Genomic DNA, 21,219 nt, shown 5'->3' with positions numbered 1-21,219 from the left:
CCCTCTAACCCCCCCGTAAATGACGCCTATGTGTGGCGCGACAAATCAAAACATAGCGGCGGTTTTCGCTCGCGAAAAATTCGCCCGATACGCGTCTCTACGTTCACTTTGTATGGAATCCTGTCGCCCCGTCGCGTTTGGTGTGAACGCAAAATGTGCTTCTTCCTCGGCTGCGTTCTGAACCAAAACAAAGCAGCGTGTGTGTGATGTCATGATGCATTTGCCGCGACCGGAACCGATGAGCGGAATCGTTAAGCAGGCTTGCTAATGATTCCAAGGAATCGGTTGACTCGGCACCGGTTCTGAATGAGAACCGGTTCTCGATTCCCATCCCTAGTTTTCTAACATAAATATGAGTTCCCCTAGCCTGCCTATGGTCCCCCAGTGCCTAAAACTTGTGTTTGTTGTAAAACGAGCACTAGGTGTTCTTCTCGCCTTTGAAAAAACTGAGACTCAAGCGAGCTGATTTCGAACGTGGTTCAATATGTCGTCACATAGCATCTAAGCTTCTCCCCGTACTCTGCCTGGCCTGCCCAGAGAATTTGGCCCGCCAATGTGACACGACCGTGCAGGCGCCACATGTGTGTGTGAATACACACACTGTAACGCACATGTTTATTGTCGGTTCTTTGACGTCTCTTATATTTCCACAGCAAGACTGTAGTGGGGGTTATCTCAGCCATGGTTGAGAAGGAATTGGGGGAAAGGAACTTTGACTTTGACTCCCTGAAGTACATGAACTGCGACATGCTGCCGGTTGCCGCGTGGCACCACCGTCGCGAAGCACCACCGCCCAGCAGCGGGCAGCCGGCAGCAGGCAGTGAGCGGTTCAGGCCCCGTCCACACAAAGCCGATTTCATGGCGAAACCGCAAAGGTCTTGTACGGTTCAGCCTTCCGTCCACACGAAGCCGGCGAATCCACCGAAACCATAAACTTCTGAAACCACCCTCAGAGGTGGTTTCAAATCTACCCGGTTTCGTTTTGGATTCGTGTGGACGCCTGAAACCGACTGAAACCGTAAACCATGACGTCATCGCCCCACCCCTCAACCCTCTAGCCAATGACTGTTAAGCCCGCAGAGTCTCAGAACTCACAACAACAAAGATGATGGCGGACTACAGGCTTGTAATCGTTCTGCAGCAGAACATGTCCCTTGTTGGGTTGCTAAGCCATTATTTATGGAGACTGTTGACTGACAGCTTGTTTGTCTTGTTAGTGGTTTGGGGGGCAGCCTTTATGCGCATGCTCGCCTCTTCTTCTTATTTATATTTCTTCTGGATTTCTGTAGCAGAAGCAGCGCCCCCTATGGGCCTGGCATGTGTGCTACAGCGTTTCTACAGATCTACCCGGTTTCGCTTGACTCCGTCTTTACGGAGATACTCCGAAACCGGATAGATCGAAACCGGAACGGTTTCGCCCGTTTCGGCTTCATGTGGATGGGGCCTCAGTCTACTTCAGATTGATGTGAAAGTGGAAGAACCGGAGACGTCGAAGAACCCAACAAAGTAATTTGTGATTCATAATATTGTAGCGTCACAGGGTTTGGGAGGAAGGGGGGGGCTTTCTGAGATGGGGTTCCGGGGGTTTCCTTCCGCCCGGGAGTTGTTGTGGTTGTAGTTTTCCGGTCGAGCTGTTCCTGCCTGTCCTGTTGTGGAACTCAATAAACCTCAGACCAGACGTGTGCCCGGAGTGGATTCGATTGGAGCCCACTGACGTGCAGCTGCGCACAGCCACAGGGGGGCTGGCCCCGATGAAAGGTACGGGGCTGCTTACAGTGACTTTGGGGGGAAAGGACGTACGTCACCCAGTGTGGGTAGCAGCGGTGCAGGACCCATGTATTCTGGGCTTTGACTTTTTGAAGGCCAAAGGCTGTCGACTCGATCTGGACGGGGGCACGGTGAGCTTCCGAGGGGGGCCTGTGATCGCTTTGTTGCCCGCTGGCTCAGGTTCGGAGCCGCCCGTGGGGCCCATCTCGCCAGCAGTTTGTGCAGTAGAGCCCGAAGTCAGCGATCCCCTGCCCGTGGCGTCCGTAACCATTCCCATGACATATGTGCCCCAAGCAGCCCCGGCCCAGTCACGACGGCTGGAGCGGTTGTGGCAGTTGCTGCTCGAGTTCCAGGACAGTTTTGCTATGAGGGAGGATGACGTGTGCCGGACTCCCTTGGTGCTGCACGAGATCGACACTGGGGATGCCTATCAAGTGTCGGCCGCAGCGTCTCCCTTTGGCACATCAGGAGTCGTGTGACCAAGCGGTGGAGGACATGCTGCAGGCAGGCGTAATTGAGCCTTGTGACAGTCCTTGGGTGTCCGCTGTCGTCATGGTCCCCAAAAAGAATGGCACCTGGCGGCTCTGCCCAGACTACAGGCCGGTGAACGGGGTGACCAAAAAAGACTCATACCCGCTGCCGCGCATCGACGAGTCCCTGGACTTGGTCTCGGGATCGTCCTGGTTCTCTGCCTTGGACCTCCGCAGTGGGTACTACCAGGTGCCCCTCTCCCCAGAAGCAAGACCCAAGACAGCTTTCTGCACGGGCCGGGGTTTGTGGCAGTTCAAAGTCCTTCGTTTTGGACTGTGTAACGCCTGGTATACCTGAACGATATCCTGGCGCATGGCAGCTCCTTTGACTCCGCCCTCGAGTCCCTGCGCCGGGTGTTGGAACGGATCCGTGCAGCGGGCCTGAAGCTGCACCCAGAGAAGTGTCACTTCATGCGCAGAGAGGTACAGTTCTTGGGGCACACGGTGGGGGGGGAGGGCATCAGCACAATGGAAGCGAAAGTGCAGGCGGTGGCAGACTGGCCCACCCCGGCTAAACAGAAACAGCTAAAGAGCTTCCTGGGCCTGGCTTCATATTACAGGAAGTTTGTACAGGTTTTTTCATGCTTGGCTGCTCCTCTTTATAGGCTGCTGCAAAAGGACAGTGTCTTTGTGTGGACTGAGCAGTGCCAGGGGGCGTTCACCAGCCTTCAGCGTGGCCTGAGCAAGTCCCCCGTGCTGGCCCCAGCTGACCCCTCACTGCCGTTCATGCTGGACACCGATGCTAGCGGCGTCGTGATGGGAGGGGTGCTCTCCCAAGTGGGGCCTGATGGAGAGAGAGTGGTGTACTTTAGCTTTGTCGTTGTGCTCTCCATCCGTCACTTCAGGTACTACCTCTGCGGCCTGCCTTTTACAGTGAGGACCGACCACTCAGCTCTCCAGTGGCTCATGACCTTCAAAGAGCCGGAAGGGCAGGTGGCCAGGTGGTTGGAGGAGTGGAACACCGGACTGGAGCCCGACACGCCAACGCCGACGCACTCTCTCGGCGACCCTGCGCTGCCGAGGGGTGTCGCTGCTGCGAGAGGAAGGAGGCCCGCGAGAGAGAACTGCGGGCAGAGGAGGAGGGATGCGCCGCGGTGCAGCAGTTGGAGGTCTTCTGCCGAGGGCTGGAGACCATAGATGGAGGAGATTGGAGAAAGCATCAGGAGCAAGATATCGACCTTCAGCCGGTGTTGCAGTGGGTGGAGGCGCAGCGAAAACCACCGTGGGAGGAGGTGGCCGCTCTCTCCAGAGATGTCAAGGTACTGTGGGCCAAGTTCGGGGTCCTGCACCTCTGCCGGGGCGTGCTGTAGCAGGCCTGGAAGGAGCCGGCCACGGGCGAAGAGAGGTGGCAGGTTGTGGTTCACAAGGGCCTACAGGGGGCAGTGCTGGAGGCCATGCACGGGGCCGCCGGGTCGGGGCACTTCGGGGTTGCTAAGACAATCCGACGCCTACACCAGGGTTTTTACTGGGGCCGGTCCCGGAGGGATGTCGAGGACTTTTGCCGGCGGTGTGACCCCTGCACCGCACGAAAGGGCCCCACCGGGCTCACATGGTCCCCTTCAGCAGTTTCTGGTGGGCGCACCTATGGAGAGGGTGGCGGTAGATGTAGTGGGGCCGCTGCCCCGCTCGGACCGAGGCAACCACTTCGTTCTCACTGCCATCGACTACTTCTCCAAGTGGCCCGAAGCATATGCCATCCCCGATCAGGAAGCTGAGACCGTGGCCGACGCACTGTTGGAGGGCATGTTCAGCCGTTTTGGGGTGCCAGAGACCTTGCATAGCGACCAGGGGAGAAACTTTGAGTCCCGGGTGTTCTCCGCTATGTGTGAGCGACTGGGCATTCATAAGATCCCCGCACCACTCCCCAGAGGCCGCAGAGTGATGGACTGGTGGAGCGATTCCACCGGACCATGGGCCAGCAGCTGGCCATCCTCACCTCCCAGCACCAGAGACTGGGATAACCACCTTCCCCTGGTTCTCATGGCTTGCTGCACCGCCGTGCAGGAGTCTACATCATGAACGCGGTCCCTTCTCATGCTGGGAAGGGAGCTACGTACCCAGGCAGAGTTAGCGTTTGGTCGTCCACCGGATATCCCAGACTGTTCCCCTGGCCCCAAGTATGCCAGGAGACTCCAAGATCGCCTGGAGTCGGCCCATCTATTTTCCCAGGAGCAACAGCAGAGGGCAGGGGTGAGGCAGAAAAGAAACTACGATGTCAACAGCAATGGTCGGCATTTCAGGCGGGAGAGCTAGTTTTGGTGTTCAATCCCCAAAGGAAGAAGGGGAGATGCCCTAAACTGGACAGTCCTTGGGTGGGCCCCTGTCGAGTTCTGGAGAGGCTGGGTGAGGTGGTGCACCGGTTGCACCTACCACCTAAAGGAAGAAGGGTGGCACTGCACAGAGACAGACTGGCTCCGTACCGAGGGGGTGCCGCCCCACTGGCCCAGGGGGGTCCAGTTACCCCTCGCTGCTGCCCTGCCGCCTCATGCCCACCCCCCCCGGCGACACCGGCAGGGCCTCGGTCTGTCGCCCTTCCCCCGGCTACCGGGGGTTACCAGCCCTCCCCTGTATCCGATACCCTTTGCCCCCCGTCCCCCCTTCCCCTCCCAGGGGCTGAAAACCCCGTACCCCTTACACCCGAGTCCCGGGGAGGGGGTACTCGACGGCCCAGGGGGCCACCAGGGCACTTAAAAGACTTTGTTTGTTATCTGTAGGATGAGTTAAGTAATGTTGTTCAGCGTTGTGCCTGTTGTTATATGGGGGGGGTTGAAGCTCGTTATGTTAAAGGGAAGTTAAGTTATTCGGAGGGCTGTGTTTTTTCTGTGATTCCTCAGGGCGAGGAACTTTGTGAAGGGGGGGTAATGTAGCGTCACAGGGTTTTGGAGGAAGGGGCGGGCCTTCTGAGAGGGGGTTCCGGGTAGGGATGGGAATCGAGAACCGGTTCTTGTTCAGAACCGGTTCCGAGTCAACCGATTCCTTGGAATCGTTAGCAAGCCTGCTTAACGATTCCGCTTATCGGTTACGGTCGCGGCAAATGCGTTGTGACGTCACACACGCTGCTTTGATTTGGTTCAGAACGCAGCAAACATGTCGCCGCCGAGGAAGAATCGCATTGTGCGTTCACACCAAACGCGACGGGGCGACAAGATCCCATACAAAGTGAACGTAGAGACGCGTATAAGGGCGAGTTTTTCGTGGGAGAAAACCGATGACAAGTTTTTGTCGTGATGACAGCCAATCAGCGGTCAACAGCGTGATAACTGAGTGACATGTGTAACGTAACAGTTGCAGTTTGCGACTCCCGGAGCTCTATATATAATAGTATATAATATATTATATACTATATTATAATTGTATATATAATATCACGGCCAACAGCTCTGTCGCCTCCGGATGGCCGTAGCGTGGGGAGCTCTCATAGGGATTGGGCTTCTCGGGGTTTGTTTACCGGCATTGCTATGGTTTCCGGTCTTGTGTGTTCCAACGGTTTATTAGGTAGGCCCATCTAATAAATCTCTGTCTAATCAATGCTTCATTTTGTTTATGTCAGTTTAATTTTGTAACAAGTTGAATGCAAATGAGCACTGTTAGAATTCCAAAAGGCACAAGCTCTTACTTGGCTGTTTTCAGTCTGTGTTTTTAGTTGTATGGCACATAATGATGGCATTTGGGCTTAAAAAGCGAAACATATATCTTTTCGTCTAGACCAATTGATTTGAAAATGTACAATTTCCTAATACTAGAAGCACTTCTGATCAGATATTAAAGAGATGTAATGCAAACAAACACATTTATACTTATTTTCTCACCCAATGAGAATCGATAAGAGAATCGATAAGAGAATCGATAAGGAATCGGATCGATAAGCAGAATCGGAATCGGAATCGGAATCGTGAAATTCTTATCAATTCCCATCCCTAGTTCCGGGGGTTTCCTTCCGCGCGGGAGTTGTTGGGCTTGTAGTTTTTCCGGTCCAGCTGTTCCTGCCTGTCCTGTTGTGGAATTCAATAAAAAAATTCCCGCGATCAAGCTTACTTAGCTCACTGCCTCGCCTGTGGTCATTATAATATCCTCTGGAGGCGCACACAGCTTTTGGCCGTGATAATATGTATTATATAATATATATATATCTATGTATTATATGATATTATTTAGATATAGAGCTCCAGGACTGTAACGCAAGAGTTGTACACTTACTTGTTATTTAGATAACGTCAGACTCGTCTCTGGTATTTCTACAACGAGACTCGTAATGGGGGTTATCTCAGCCATGGTTGAGAATGAATTGGGGGAAAGGAACTTTGGCTTTGACTCCCTCAAGAACATGAACCACGACATGGAGGAGAAAGGGATTGTTGGACGTGAATGTCTCCCGCTTGAGCCCCGCTTCCCGCTGCCGAGGGACCACCGCCTCGGCGCTGCAGGAGGCAGAGGTGCCTAAGCGCTGCCCGGCAACAATCCCTTTCTCCTCCATGTCGCGGTTCAACCTGCTTCAGATTGATGTGGACGTGGAAGAAACAGGAATGTCGGAGAACCCAGCGCGGTCGTTTGAGATTCATAATATCGGCTCACACAGTTTTTGACCGTGATAATATATATTATATGATATAGATAAGTGTATGATATTAATTAGATACAGAGCTCCAGGACTCCCGTGTGTTCTAGAATATTTACAGAACACGGCTAAAGGCTGTATGCGCCTCGCCATTGCAATACATCCACTGTAAACAGAGCGCATGGTACCGTGGCTGCAAGCTGCTCAGGGCCACACCCCCACCCTCCTCCTTGACCCGCCTCACTCCTCCTCAATTGCATTATAGCTACAGACACCAAAACAGCGCATTTGGGGGAAGCTCAATGTGCGACTGGCTCGGTGTGGCTGTAACTCTGCACCACGGCTGAATTTCGGGAACGTCTTTGAATACTGTGTTAGTGGCCCACTAATACCTATATTAAAGCATCCATAAAATAGCATGTCATGGCACCTTTAAGGTTTTGAAGGAGTATAGATCTGATGTGGTCCGCCTTTTCTCTCCGGCCTATCTCGCCAAATAATGAATAGACTAAATCAAGGTGCAAGGGTCCAGTCCATTGTCCCAAATAGGCCAAAGAGTAAATAATTCACCTTCAATGCTTTATTCGTGGGCTCACGCAGGATGTCCCAACAACAAACGCCATCATGCTACATTGTTGACTCTTAATTTTGCGTCCTAATCCTGAGTGTCAATCCACTTATCACTCCCATTATTGTTCTCCCTAATTCATCACAAAACTCAGCATATAGAAACACATGACATGGACAGGCCTATCAAACCTATTCATTACCTGTTAATATACAAAACATACAACAATACCAAACCATATCTAACTGTTAAGCGATTAATACATTCCTTGACCGTATACACAGCATATTCAAATTCCCAGTAATGAACAGCCCTTCACATATGGTAGACACAATTCTTATAGTGCTTTCAGGAAATGTTCAGCCTTTAAGTCTCATCTATACAGAGAAGAAGTGAGAAGTGTCTCGGTATTGGCGGATCTGGACAGTCGGACACAACATTGATTGATTTATACGTTGGTACAAATGAGTGGCAAATGCAAATGCAGTGAATTGCCTAGCATGTACCGATAATGGACACTCTTACTGCTCTTTTTGACTCTGAGGTTTTCAAAAAGCAATATGATGAGGCATATCATCACCTCTCGATCCCTGATGTGTTTCAGGATATATGGGACGGACAGACTAATTCTAATAAGGCCTTATATAAAATCTACTCATCATTCCTAGCCTTATTTCTCTATCTCTATCAAGGGTTGTTTTGCGAATTAGGAAATGCATTAAAGAGGCTTTGCAATAGCTGGAGATAATTTGGTTCTCAGTTGGATTCCTGGAAAATGTGTTTTGGGTTGCGGAGCTCAAAAGAATGGACTATACATGTACCAGGCAAAGAGAGGAAGCAACCACATGCCACACCTGTTGCCGACTACCCCAAATTGTTGCTCTAATAAATTGTGCTCTGAATTCCCTACAATCACACACTTCAGGGCTATACAGGTATACTGGACATTATAACAAATACATAAACAAAGTTTGAGAAATCAGAGGGGCGCATAACGAAGGAAGATATCTCCCCCCTTCTCCTTGTTATTAAATGTGTTTTATAAATACATTTTGTTTGATTAGCATTTCACAGACAGATACAATGGATTGGACGATTAGTACTGTTCACCACCGTTGCTTCTTTCCTCATAAGAAGCGACAATCAATGTTTAATTACGCTGATTTACCTTTCAGCATTTCCTATAGGCTACTGTGGGAAATGCTGTTTACAATTAACCAACACCACTTATATTCACTTTTGTATCAAGAAAGAAAGACCCATCATCGTGCCACCACAGAGGCAAATCAACCGCGTTGCTTCAGCCCCTCAACGGACTTTGACCCGTTTTTTTGACCCACTTTGACCCGACTTTTTTCATTTATTATAGATGGGTATGAAACACTTACAGCTATCAACCCACTCATGGCAGAGGCCTCCACCTCCAGCCACTCTGTCACAGCCCATAGCACTCCAGGAGGGTCAAGGTCCGGTTCAACAATCTATTTGGGCTCAATTTTATTGTTCCTCGGACCAGGATACCTTTTTGTGTCACAACTGCTATTGCATTTAAGAAGCATCCCACTGCTGAAAGACGCAGGGAAATGGTCAGAATCATTGCAGATGAAATGAGATGGAAGGAGTTGAATCCAAGAAGAGCCGACTGTGTCAGTCACCAAGAAGATTGTATGAGTGTCCCACACCTTAGGTGAACTATTTTCTCTGTGCTACACTCTTGTGTGACACACCTTAATTGCACCATTATTAGGCTATAAGAGAATGCAATATTGACAACCTTTGATTATGAAAAGCAAACTTCCTTTGGAACCGGAAATAATAAGCTGATTCATCAATCCAAAGTTACAGTATATGTCATGTCAATTTGTACATACTGACGTAGATGTTCAATCCAAAAATGCCCCTTGTGTTTTGGCGAGGCGTCTTCCCATGCATTTTTGCATTGGGCAAAGACAGCTGTAAACAAAATCGTCCTGATTCTAATTGGACCTCACCTCAAAACTTACAAATGTAGTAGAAAAAGCTGTGTTTGTGGATTTGGTGGCAGGGAGCTTTAATAGGTCTTCAAAGAGATGTAAGTAGACAGAAAACTATGAGTGTCATTCTCTATATTTCTCTCTTTTAATTAGTTCTCACAGAGACCTGCTGGTGTAATTCCCTTCTCTTTTCTCTCTTCTCTATTCAGGTCAAATATCCTCAAGTGTAAACATTGAAGCAGTGTATAACAGCAGGGCAGGCAGTGATGCAGATTATTCTACTATACAGCTGCAATCTTGGTGTCAATCGTAACTAATATACATCCTCTGCAGGTTGCGGACAAATATTCTTAGAAGGTTAGAAGGTTCTTTACTGAGTGAAATGAAGTATCGAAGTGACATAAGAGCTGTGTGAATTCTCTAAATGCCAAGGAAAGGTGCTTCGATGCTTCCTTAATTGTCTTCTTTAGCATAGCGTACACTGCACCTTCCTCTATGAAAGGAGAGGAAATAATGCCGTCCCACAAAACCTTGCGGCAGGAACTTTTAAAAACGTCACCACACATTCGGCCATTCACGGTAACAAACAATCAAGATGACCAATAATTATTTTCATACAATTAATACAACTTATTTGTATCTATGCCCAGACATGAGCGGACATAAGTGTGGGCATGAGCAAGCATTCTAAATGGGACAAATATATTGGTTTCCTTTTGGGACTGAGAGCCATTATTAAAAAGTAAATTGGGGAATTTAACCATGATAATGAAGTTATATTTTTCACTGGGTTGTCCATGTTTATACAGCCTCCATGAAACAACAGGGTAAGAACATTCGGGGCAAAGTATCTAAGATGCGCTTATAGTAGTAGTTCCATTTTCGGAACAGTGTAGTTCAATCACGGCTGACCCATATGGCGTAGCAGTGTAGTGGGATTCTCTCAGCCCCGCTGTTGTCTTTTCCTAAGTCCTCCTTTACATATTTCTGTGACCTCATGCCCTTTTCAATCTAGGTTAGGAAAAGGACATTGCTATAATTTCCTGACCATCCGACTGCAGCGTCAGTTTCCTTATTCAGAAAGCGTTCAGAACTAAGATGGCTGCCCTATTCCTCTGTGTTCTTGCGTGCAAGGCTCCATCAGGAGCAGAATTTTAGGAGAAGTACAGCACCTGCCACTTCCGGAGGAGGCAGAGAGATCCCACACCATTGACCACCACCGCAATCAAGCTTAACAGTGACCCCCTTTTTTAATCGGTCCGGATCCATAAATGTAACAGTTTCAAACCAATTTTCCAATTAATGATTTTTGACAAAACATTTGATAATGATCAAAACATTTGTAAAACTGAAAAAAGGCATATATACAAGACTGTGTCCATCTATAGTAGTTTTTCATATATTGCATTGTATACTGTTGTCCTCGGCATGGTACAGTGCTTTGTTCCTAAATGCTTTCACCGCACCAGCGTCTATCAATGCTGGCATAATACTGTACTATTGTAGCATTTATCTAATATTAGCTATCCTGTCCCATACCATTTCATATTTTTTCACCATTTACAGCTACTTTTATCTAAAGATAACTAAACGTTGTTACAGTCCTCTAATATTCCATAAGGCTTTGGTGTTATCAGCATTCACTTTTTAGCTAGACATGTAATTGGCTGTGTTATGTAACTGTAATTTTGTAATATTCACTGCAGCATGATAACGACGATTAGTCAGCTACCTAACTTGCAAGCCTGCAAAACTCATCACAACGTAATATGTATTCTCTTTTATACTGGCCTCTACAGAACCCACTTGCTGGTCCTCACAACCACAACAGTCCAAATACATGGCCTAAATAGATTTTCACCCCCTTAGACATTCTTGACTTCACCTCTTAGAAAACGGCTTCATATCGGATAGCAAATCATGGTTGCTCTGTGCTAAACGATCGTAGCAAATCATGGTTGCTCTGTGCTAAACGATCATACACTTTCGCAGGTTAGGTAAAAAAATAAGGTTAGGTAAAATCCATTATAACAGGGAGCTCCACCAATCATAGACGCCGTTTTACTCTTTAGGATTGTGGGAACCTTTCTTAAACTTGTGGCTCGTGGTTAATTATGGCTAATGACTATGGCTAATGAGAATATGAATCAATGGGATTTTCACTTCCGCATCTACTGTCTCACTCTATAGAAAAACATCAGTAGACATGCTGTCTTATCATATCATCATATCATATCATCTTATGGCATGTCTTATTCAGAATCGGCCACACGGACCGGTAGAGCTTGTGTTGGCTGCCCTGTTAAAGCCCCCCCCCTCCCAGAAACACACAAGGGCAAAAACGGCAGAGTACAAAATATAAAATGTACTTCCTCAACACACTAAAAAAGTTCGTACTAACTGTGTAAACAAATAAAAAACGTATTTTCGGTATCACTAGGGAGTCGTTCACATTATTACGCTCGTTGTCTCTACCTTTCCTTTTATTTACGATACAAGACGAGCAGGCTCGTCTACAAAACAAAATGGTCACCGAACTGCAACGGACATCTCACGGCCTCCTAACGGGGGGCGTGGCCTGGTGACGTCCTTCTATCGGGGGGCGTGGCGTGGTGACGCGGGAATGACTCATTCGGATAGCAGGACTGCTCTTCACCCACCTGGCATTACTAACTCACTAGAGCCCCATAGACGGTTGCTGTGAGAAGATATAAAGTTAGACTACTTAGTCTTTGATTTCAATCTTTGAAAAGCAGTCACTTCGAAAGAAAAATGGTAAGTTCACCCTTTATTTAATCAGGTTGTATGTCTTTTATGCCTAACTATCGCCATGTTTTGTATAGTGCGTTTTTTTTTAGTTCGGACTCAATCCTCACAATAAAGGCCAATCCTTGTGTTAAAACTATGTCCGAGGATTTTAGTGTGCGCCTCTCTGGAAGAGCGGACGGATTAGTGTAATGGACTCCCTCCACGGTCCTGTCCCCCCCCCCAAGCCTGGTCGACCAGAAGTAGACCTTCACTGCTGCTAGTCGACCGAGCTATATTTGGCCAGTGACCTGACAGAGCAGTTGTTGGGAAGATTTGCGTATTTTCAAACAGCAGGATTGAAAATCATGTCGGTTAATGAGTGCAGGAAGCGGGCTAAAAGGCGGCCGAGGTTGGACTCCATGAGGTTCAGGCATCCGAGGAATGGGATTAGGTGTGTCCCAACTGCGTCAGTCCGCCTGAACGTTAGACTCTGAATCAAAAGCTGCTGCGTACCGTTTATGTTTTTTCATGTGGATATCGACACCGTTTCTATCTAAAGCTTGATATTCACACCCAAACGACAACAGAGTTGAAGGGTATACCAGGTGACGCAATACAACCAAATGAGAGGGAAAATCGACGACCATATGCAAATATGTAAACAGGGGGGAAATAAATCGGATTAGGGGCATATGTGTCTTATATGTAGACCTTTTGTGTTGTATACGTTCCATCCAATCGTTTAATGCGGCCCCATATAAATGATTGGATGGCCTTCCGGCAACCTACCCGGCTGTCTGCACGCAGTGTTCCCGGGCACTTATTGCGCATAAGTCCTCACGAGCCTACGCAGACTAATGCTAAAGCTAGCAAGCTGGTCACGTGGACGGGAGGAGGGGCCATCGGGTAGGCCTGGAGGGAGTGTTTAGATATTTGTCGGTTGTATACTTTCAAAAACTAGCTTGTTCTGGCTGGTTTCCCCAAATGGCCTTCCCTAATGTTGAGCTGCACTCGTATACCCATACGAAGGCAACCCATATGGGTAAATGTTATGTTGGCCTGGCCCTGGGGTCAAAGAAGGTAGCCATGTCATCCCAAATACGTAATGAACTGAATAAAGTCAAACGTGGCTCACTTCCTCTGCCTTTCCCCATGCATGTTCTTAGGTCAAAGTACAGTAGTTCTATGGACCAATTTTTTTAAAACCACACATTGAATTGTTTTCAGCAGTTTGTGGTCTGAGTCCACAGACACACCCTGTGTGTCTGTCAAAGCGCACACACAGGGACAGTTTACGGATTCAGAAAGCCTTTGTTTATTGCTTGCAAAACATACTATGCGGTTGGATCGTAATAACTATAGCATTTTCAAACTAATCTTGGCATTAGTAACTTTCCTTTTTAAAAATGTATTCACAAAAACAAAATAAACATTCAAGCGTCCTCACGTCACCCGTGTCATTAACAGCTGTGGGTGTCGGGTTAATAAGAATCTCAAAATAGAATCTACGTGCAAATCAGCTGACCTGGTTAAGCTGGTCATCGGTTGGAATCGTCACTATTTAACGTTGCAAAGGCAGTGATGATTGAAGCTGACAAGAGACGTTCTTGTATGTTTATCTGTCCAGGACTGGCTTATTTTATCGGCCTCGTCTTCACAAACGAAACATAACTATGCCTAATTTAGATTTAATGCAGAATAATCACAGATCTGAAACAGTTTGAACGGATGAAATGTAACATTGGCTTATTTATTTTTTTGCCTTTTCAACATCTTTATAGAAGAAAATCCACCCAGCCAACATCATAACCTACAAAAAGAGCCTCAACATAATCCATCCCTTACCTAATTTCCCCATCATCTCACCTCATTTCCATTTCCTCTTCCACTGTCACACCCTGGCGCTCACTAGGTCGTCATGCGTCCTCCACCTTTACTCTCCCTCCAATCCATCCTCACACCCAACTTTGACGATCTATATGGGAAGATTATGGTCAAATATGCTTGTCATTCAGGCCCCTGTACATTGGAAATCATATGATTTACATTTAGGGCATCTAGCAAGGGTCATGTACGGTATTTAGAAAAATATAATAAACCATTGCAGTTGTAGGGGTACAAAAAGTTCATAAACGCTACAGGTTAATGGAGTATCCAGTCACATGACACTTGACAGGGCAAGGGTTGGAATAGCCAAACCATGATATAGAGCAGAAGTTCAAACATGGCGTTTGCTTGTGTTGGTATCACCCGGTGTTATTGTATGCACAAAGTTGGAAAAGTTCAAATGATGTTCCCCGGTACAAATGTTTAATGTTTGTCACTTATCGGACCCTATCACTTCATGTTGGTCAAACTAAATCCATGCAAACCGAAACATTTGTGTAACAATAATTGAAAAGAAAACATCATGAGGGTTTTTTCAAGGTATTCTAAAGCTATATAATGCAGTTCTTACTTGACCAGACCCTTGTATGAAACTCGGTTGGAACCCAGTTTAAAATAATCCCAAATGTCAAGTCTGGGATTAAAGTAACATGGCATCATGCATTTTTATGATTTAATGACCTGGCATCATGCTTTTTTGCAGACCGTTGAACACATGAATTTAAGATTTATGATAGTCGTATTAATGTGGATTGGGATTGAAAGAATTTCAACATAGAATCTGTTTAGGGTTTGCCGAAATCTTTCACTAAACTTGCTTATCCTGCTTTCCAGGTTATGACAAAGATGTAGGATTACTGCAAATAAATTGATTAAAAAGATAATTCCTTTCAAGTGTAAGGAGTCCTGCAACACCCTTCCGAACATGTCTGCTCACATTCCGTGTTCCCATGTGACTGAGTAAAAATGCCTGACTTTGTTGGAGAGAGGTCTTATGTTATTGGTTTATTGATAGTACTTTATTTGAACAATCATTACTCTATTTCTACTCCATGTTGTCCTCCTCGTATGTTCCTATAGCATAGGGTTGTAACTTGAGAGCAAATGACAGCTGCTACAGCACTATTTGATCCATGACCTCTTGGCTTGAAAATTAAAATCTGCTCCCACCTAGTGGTGTTTACACAAAATTACAGCTTTGAATGTCCTGCCTGATAAAATAATTTCAGGTCTTTGGAATTCCATTTGGCCCTTTTCCAACATCTTCCATTCCTCCTTAACATGTATGTTTTTCCATTGCAGCGTGAGTGTATTTCTGTTCACGTGGGGCAAGCTGGCGTGCAGATGGGCAACACCTGCTGGGAGCTGTACTGCTTGGAGCACGGCATCCAGCCCGATGGCAGAATGGCCGAGAAAAAGCATGACGAGTCCTTCACCACCTTCTTCAGTGAGACCGGCGGTGGGAAGTACGTCCCAAGGGCCATCTTCGTCGACCTGGAACCCACCGTGATTGGTCAGTTGCTGAGCATTGTAGTGAAAGGCCAGGATATTCACAGGAGCATATGTGATGAGAAGGTGCAAGATAGAGTTGTGGCTAGGGTTTCACTCTCAGCTGAGGTACTTGGTTCCCCTTCCCTAATGTAGGTCACCTACCTCTTGGCGTCCTTTAACAAGATGCGCGACCCCCATTCCAACCTGAACCTGAATATTTCCCCCTCATTTTAGGTCTATGGGGCAAATGCGGACAACAATTCTTGAAATTGTTCCTGCTGTAATCCTTTCTATTATGTGGTCAGACACTTAATAACTGTATCTGCCTGTCGGTGGTAAAACAAGCACCTTTAGAGGAAGTACATTGTCTGGCCATAATTGCCAAATAGGATTACCGTTTCCGTAGATTATTCTGCGATTGTTCCCTCTCACTCAATACTCGACCAAGTCCAATTAAAAAAAGAAAAAAAAAGAAAGAAAAAAAAGTGATCCGCATTAGTCCCTAAGACCACAAACTATGGGGGTGGAAAGTGTCCAAGTGGAAGCTTTCCTTGTAATAACGTGCATTTGAATGGGCCATTGATGGCTTTTGGATAAGTATCTACTAATGACTTAATGGTAACTATGACTCATGGCAAAACCATTTCTCATCCACTGTTTTTGTATCTTTAAACCATACAGATGAGGTGCGTACAGGAACCTACCGCCAGCTCTTCCACCCCGAGCAGCTCATCTCTGGGAAAGAGGACGCAGCAAATAACTACGCCCGCGGCCACTACACAATCGGCAAGGAGATCATCGACTCTGTCCTGGACAGAATCCGCAAACTGGTGAGACATTATGTCAATGTTTTTATTCAGGTTTTCGAAAAAATGTTTACTGAAAGTGTTTCTGATTCCGTGTTCTGTCTGTGTGAAGTCTGATCAGTGCACAGGTCTCCAAGGATTCCTGGTTTTCCATTCCTTCGGCGGCGGTACCGGTTCTGGGTTCACTTCTCTCCTGATGGAGCGGCTCTCTGTCGACTTTGGGAAGAAGTCCAAGCTTGAGTTTGCCATCTACCCAGCGCCCCAGGTGTCCACAGCTGTAGTAGAGCCCTACAACTCCATCCTGACCACCCACACCACCCTGGAACACTCGGACTGTGCCTTCATGGTGGACAATGAAGCCATCTACGATATCTGCCGCAGGAACCTCGACATCGAACGCCCATCCTACACCAACCTCAACAGGCTCATTAGCCAGATCGTGTCCTCAATCACCGCCTCACTTCGCTTCGATGGTGCCCTGAACGTCGACCTGACGGAGTTCCAGACCAACTTGGTGCCCTACCCTCGTATCCACTTCCCATTGGCCACCTATGCTCCAGTCATCTCTGCGGAGAAGGCCTACCACGAGCAGCTCTCTGTGGCAGAGATCACCAACGCCTGCTTTGAGCCAGCCAACCAGATGGTGAAATGTGATCCTCGCCATGGTAAATACATGGCCTGCTGTCTGCTGTACCGAGGTGACGTGGTGCCTAAAGACGTCAACTCCGCCATCGCTGCCATCAAGACCAAGAGATCCATCCAGTTTGTGGACTGGTGTCCCACAGGCTTCAAGGTTGGCATCAACTACCAACCACCAACTGTGGTTCCAGGAGGAGATCTGGCCAAGGTCCAGAGGGCCGTGTGCATGCTGAGCAACACCACTGCCATTGCTGAAGCCTGGGCTCGTCTCGACCACAAGTTTGACCTGATGTACGCCAAGAGGGCCTTTGTCCACTGGTATGTTGGGGAGGGCATGGAGGAAGGAGAGTTCTCAGAGGCCAGAGAAGACATGGCCGCTCTGGAGAAGGATTATGAAGAGGTGGGCATTGACTCGTTTGAGGAGGATGAGGAAGGAGAGGAATATTAGCAAGCTTAGATATGTCTTTAGTAGCTGTTGAAACAAAATTATATCTTATAACTATCTTCGTTGAATCTCAAGTAAATGGGCGACTGGGTTTAAAAACAACTTTGATTTTCTTCATTAACTTTTGGTTTGGCATGAAATATTTCTGAAAATGCAGTCAAGGTGGTTTTGTTTCAGTTATTGTACTTTTTTTTTTTTACAAGTTTTATTTCAGAATAGCATTTTTTGATTTGTTTAATTTTCCCTCTGGGGGACCTCAATAAAATGATCTCAATTAATTTTAAGTCTGTCTTAAGTTTTTTTAAATGGACACGTCATATTCTTTAACCATTTAAACTTGTTGCATTTTACATAGCATTTTGCATTTGCTCCATTAGGCTGTAGTATAATATAGTTTAGATTTTAATGCACACAGCTGCCTGTAAGTTGCCTTACGATGCACGTAGGGCCTAAAACCGGCCGTTTTATAAATATCATGACTGTTACTATATACATTCACAAATTCGTTCCGTTTTCCCTTTATTACTTTGTTGTAGTCCAAAGGTGCATTAAATGGTTCATCAAATCAATTACTGCCCAGCAATAATCTTGCTAGGCACTAGGCAGTAACAATAAACAAACCATTTAAATAATTGATTTATTTAGTTAGCTAGCTGCACATAACCACGAAATGAACAGTCCATTGTAGCTTAGAAATTAATGGAAATTGTTTAATGTGAAAATATTGTGAAATCAATGTATGCTACGACATTCTGTCGTAACACATTTCTGTAAAATTTGAATTGCACTTGAACCGCTTAGCATTGTGGGATATAGCATTATCGGAAACTACTGAAAAGTGAGTGATAGGCTGACGTCGCCAACAAACAAGGTGAAGTTATAAACTCTGTGTAGTGTACTTCTTTCTTTGTTAAGGACATCCACCAAAAAAATCTTTAATATTCACCGGATATACTTGTGCTTACTTTAGCTACTGTGTTACAAAAACGAACATGAGCAGCAACATTCATAATGTGATGGGCATTGCTTAATTTAATCAAAATCATTTAAAATCATAATAGCAGACACATGATCCGAGAAGTAATCATTTGTAGCAACCTTCTGGTTACAAGTGAACGCGCTCTCCCTTCTGAGCTATGCCAACATTTTTACATTTAAGTCGAATAAGCTAAATGGCTTAAATAAAGTTGAGGGAGGGATTCTAAATGGAGCAAACAGGCAAACATTATAAAAAACGTAATGTCGAGTTAAACATATCTACGTGATCAAGTTTGAAAACATTTGAAATAGAATATCTGAGCTGTTCTGAGAAGTGTTAGTGTGTGTGGTAGTAACTCGGGGAACGTATGTTATTGACCGTACTACATCGAGTCCGTAGTACGCGTGCTAGGAATTGAGAAACGGCCCCTGTTCCTTTCAAAACAACAGTTTCACGGCCTGGTGCACAAGATGGCGTCTCTTAACTTCCGGGTTTTCCGTGGTTTGCACGACTGTTTCCGGTTGTAGTGGAGAAGCAGTAACATTTTATCTCAGATCTACTTTACAATTTGTAGAAGGTTACGCTAGATGAATCCTTTTATTAATTGGTAGCACAAAATAAATGTACTTTCTACAATATAAATTCAAAACTTGTAGATATAGATATCTGTATATATATAGATAGATAGATAGATAGAGATTGTTTTGTTATGAATGAGATTGTAAATTATGAATTAATTCAAAGAGCTTGAAGAAAATGAAAGGAGACTATGTTTGTACTGGTAAAATACTCTACTGGCTTATTCTGATAAAAAAAGTCAAATGCAACAACCATTCTGTGTTTTCAAGTCTTTAATTACACTGAAGAAAAAAAAAAAAAAAAAAACACAGGGCCACATGAAAGATTTATGGTTGATTTATAAACATCTCGTTGTCATAACTTGTGATTTTTTTCCTTACTCATCACACACCACTGACTTCAGATTTTCAAGCAACCTGCCATGTAAAAGTATAAAAATAAGTAATCTCACTTCTCCCTAATGACTGCTGCAACCTCTGTATCTTTGTAGATCCTCTGGACTACCATGTCCTCTTCTGCAAACACAACAAAGTCACACCACTCCATTCCTGTAATGAGAGGCTGGCCTTGGACCTGCCAGTAGTAGCTGTGCTGTTCTTTTAATTTCAAGGTGTCGCTTTGTAATTTCAGGTATGTACAGTCAACGTAGCTTTTGGCATTTGGGCATTTGATCTCCAACAGGCGTGGATTTTCAGTTGGATCAAACCCAACCCCGTCAGGAGATGACCCTAACCAGGGAGCAACAGGCTGAATGACAAAGCCACAAGGCCAGGGCCCCGTTTCCCGAAAGCGTCGTTAGCCTAAGTGGATCGTGAAGTGCGTCGAAAGGGCATCGTAGAGTTTTCACCGCGTTTCCCGAAAGCATCGTGGGGAACGAACGTCTTGAAAACGCTCGTAGCTAACGAGTACTCCAGGGGTGCTCGTAGGTACTCGTAGGACGCTAAGAGCATCGTCAGCTATAGCCTCAGTGGCGACACCATCGGACATTCCGTCTATTGGATGCGTTTTATTAAAACGCATTGCGCCTTTATGTTCTTAGTTTGGTAATTAATAAAGATTATGAATTAATTTATTAACAAAGATGTTAAAATGGCCAAAATAAAACGGGACAGTCCAGAAAATGTTTGCGCAGGCAGGGCACTCAAAATGTGTGAGAGAAAGTGGGGGGATTTGTGCAGACTGACATAGGCTACTCATAAAACGTAGCATAAAATAATGTAAAAAATAAAATAAAATTAAAATAAATTAAAAATAAAGAAATAGAATAAATTATAAAAACCAAGCAAAGGAGCAGGCAAAAGGCTGGGATATGGTGGGGATTGGTCACGTTGACGGGAATGTTTAGTGACATGTGGGAGGGTGGAGGGGGTTAAAAAAAAGTCTCAATCACTCTTCGACGCGCATGAAAACCAGCCGCGTAGTTATGAGGGAGGCCGTCCTCACACCGATCTTCCTCGTCGTCATCGTCCTCAGCGTCCTCCGGTTCAAGCAATGCCACCCCAGCCTTAGCTGCAATGTTGTGCAACATAGCCGTCACACAGTACGGCGCATGACTTGGCCGGCGAAAACTGGAGCCCTCAGCCTGACCTGTGAAGGCATCTAAAGCGCAACTTCCACCTCCCGATCGTGCGCTCAACGATGCACCGGGCCAGACGGTGGGCTTCGTTGTATTCCTCATCAATACATACCTTACCCTATTTCCGGAGGGGCTTTTATAGCCAATTAAATTATCAATCAAGGAAACCCTTATGCAGAATCAGATTAAGTCGGCTCTCTTTGCTGCGCAAAGCATGTTTCAGAAATCAGCCCATTAAGATAAATGTAGTTGTCACACAAGCTATTTTTAATTTTTTGTCATATGGAATTATTTCAGGGGGGAAAATGCCGTGAAACGCACAGTGCATTCAGGATTAGGACTGATATATGTCGGTTTCAGCCTAATCAATTGTGTTTTAATGTCTTTAGCATTCATATAATTGCAGTCTATTTTTTTCGTAGGCTACTCTAACCCTTTTTAACACAATTTTCCTGCGACATTCCTGCGTCTCCCCCTCCTACGGAGCCCATTTCAGCACCTTTCAGCACACATTTAAGAGGAGTTTCGGGAAACGCTCCAAAGAAATTATCGATGGATCGCAAGATCCATCGGGAGAATGATCGTACGAGCGAAGATCCATCGTTATCGGGAAACGGGGCCCAGTACCTGGTGTTCTTTTCTTTCTTTCTTTCTTTCTTTCTTTCTTTCTTTCTTT

At 46.0% G+C, this 21,219-nt stretch overlaps 1 protein-coding gene across 1 annotated transcript; it reads left to right on the top strand.

Annotated features, from left to right (window-relative positions):
• Positions 1-15,294: 15,294 nt before the first annotated feature.
• On the top strand, positions 15,295-17,619 carry LOC130373041 (tubulin alpha chain-like). The gene is made up of 3 exons (XM_056579261.1): positions 15,295-15,541; positions 16,201-16,349; positions 16,438-17,619. Exons 1-3 carry the CDS (start codon positions 15,310-15,312, stop codon positions 17,410-17,412), a joined length of 1,356 nt encoding a protein of 451 aa, XP_056435236.1. The 5' UTR covers positions 15,295-15,309; the 3' UTR covers positions 17,413-17,619.
• Positions 17,620-21,219: the final 3,600 nt, after the last annotated feature.

The sequence above is a fragment of the Gadus chalcogrammus genome, chromosome 20, assembly GCF_026213295.1.
Source record: "Gadus chalcogrammus isolate NIFS_2021 chromosome 20, NIFS_Gcha_1.0, whole genome shotgun sequence".
Classification (NCBI taxonomy): domain Eukaryota; kingdom Metazoa; phylum Chordata; class Actinopteri; order Gadiformes; family Gadidae; genus Gadus; species Gadus chalcogrammus.
The sequence above is the reverse complement of the archived record's forward strand: the minus strand, read 5'-3'. Positions and strand labels throughout refer to the sequence as shown.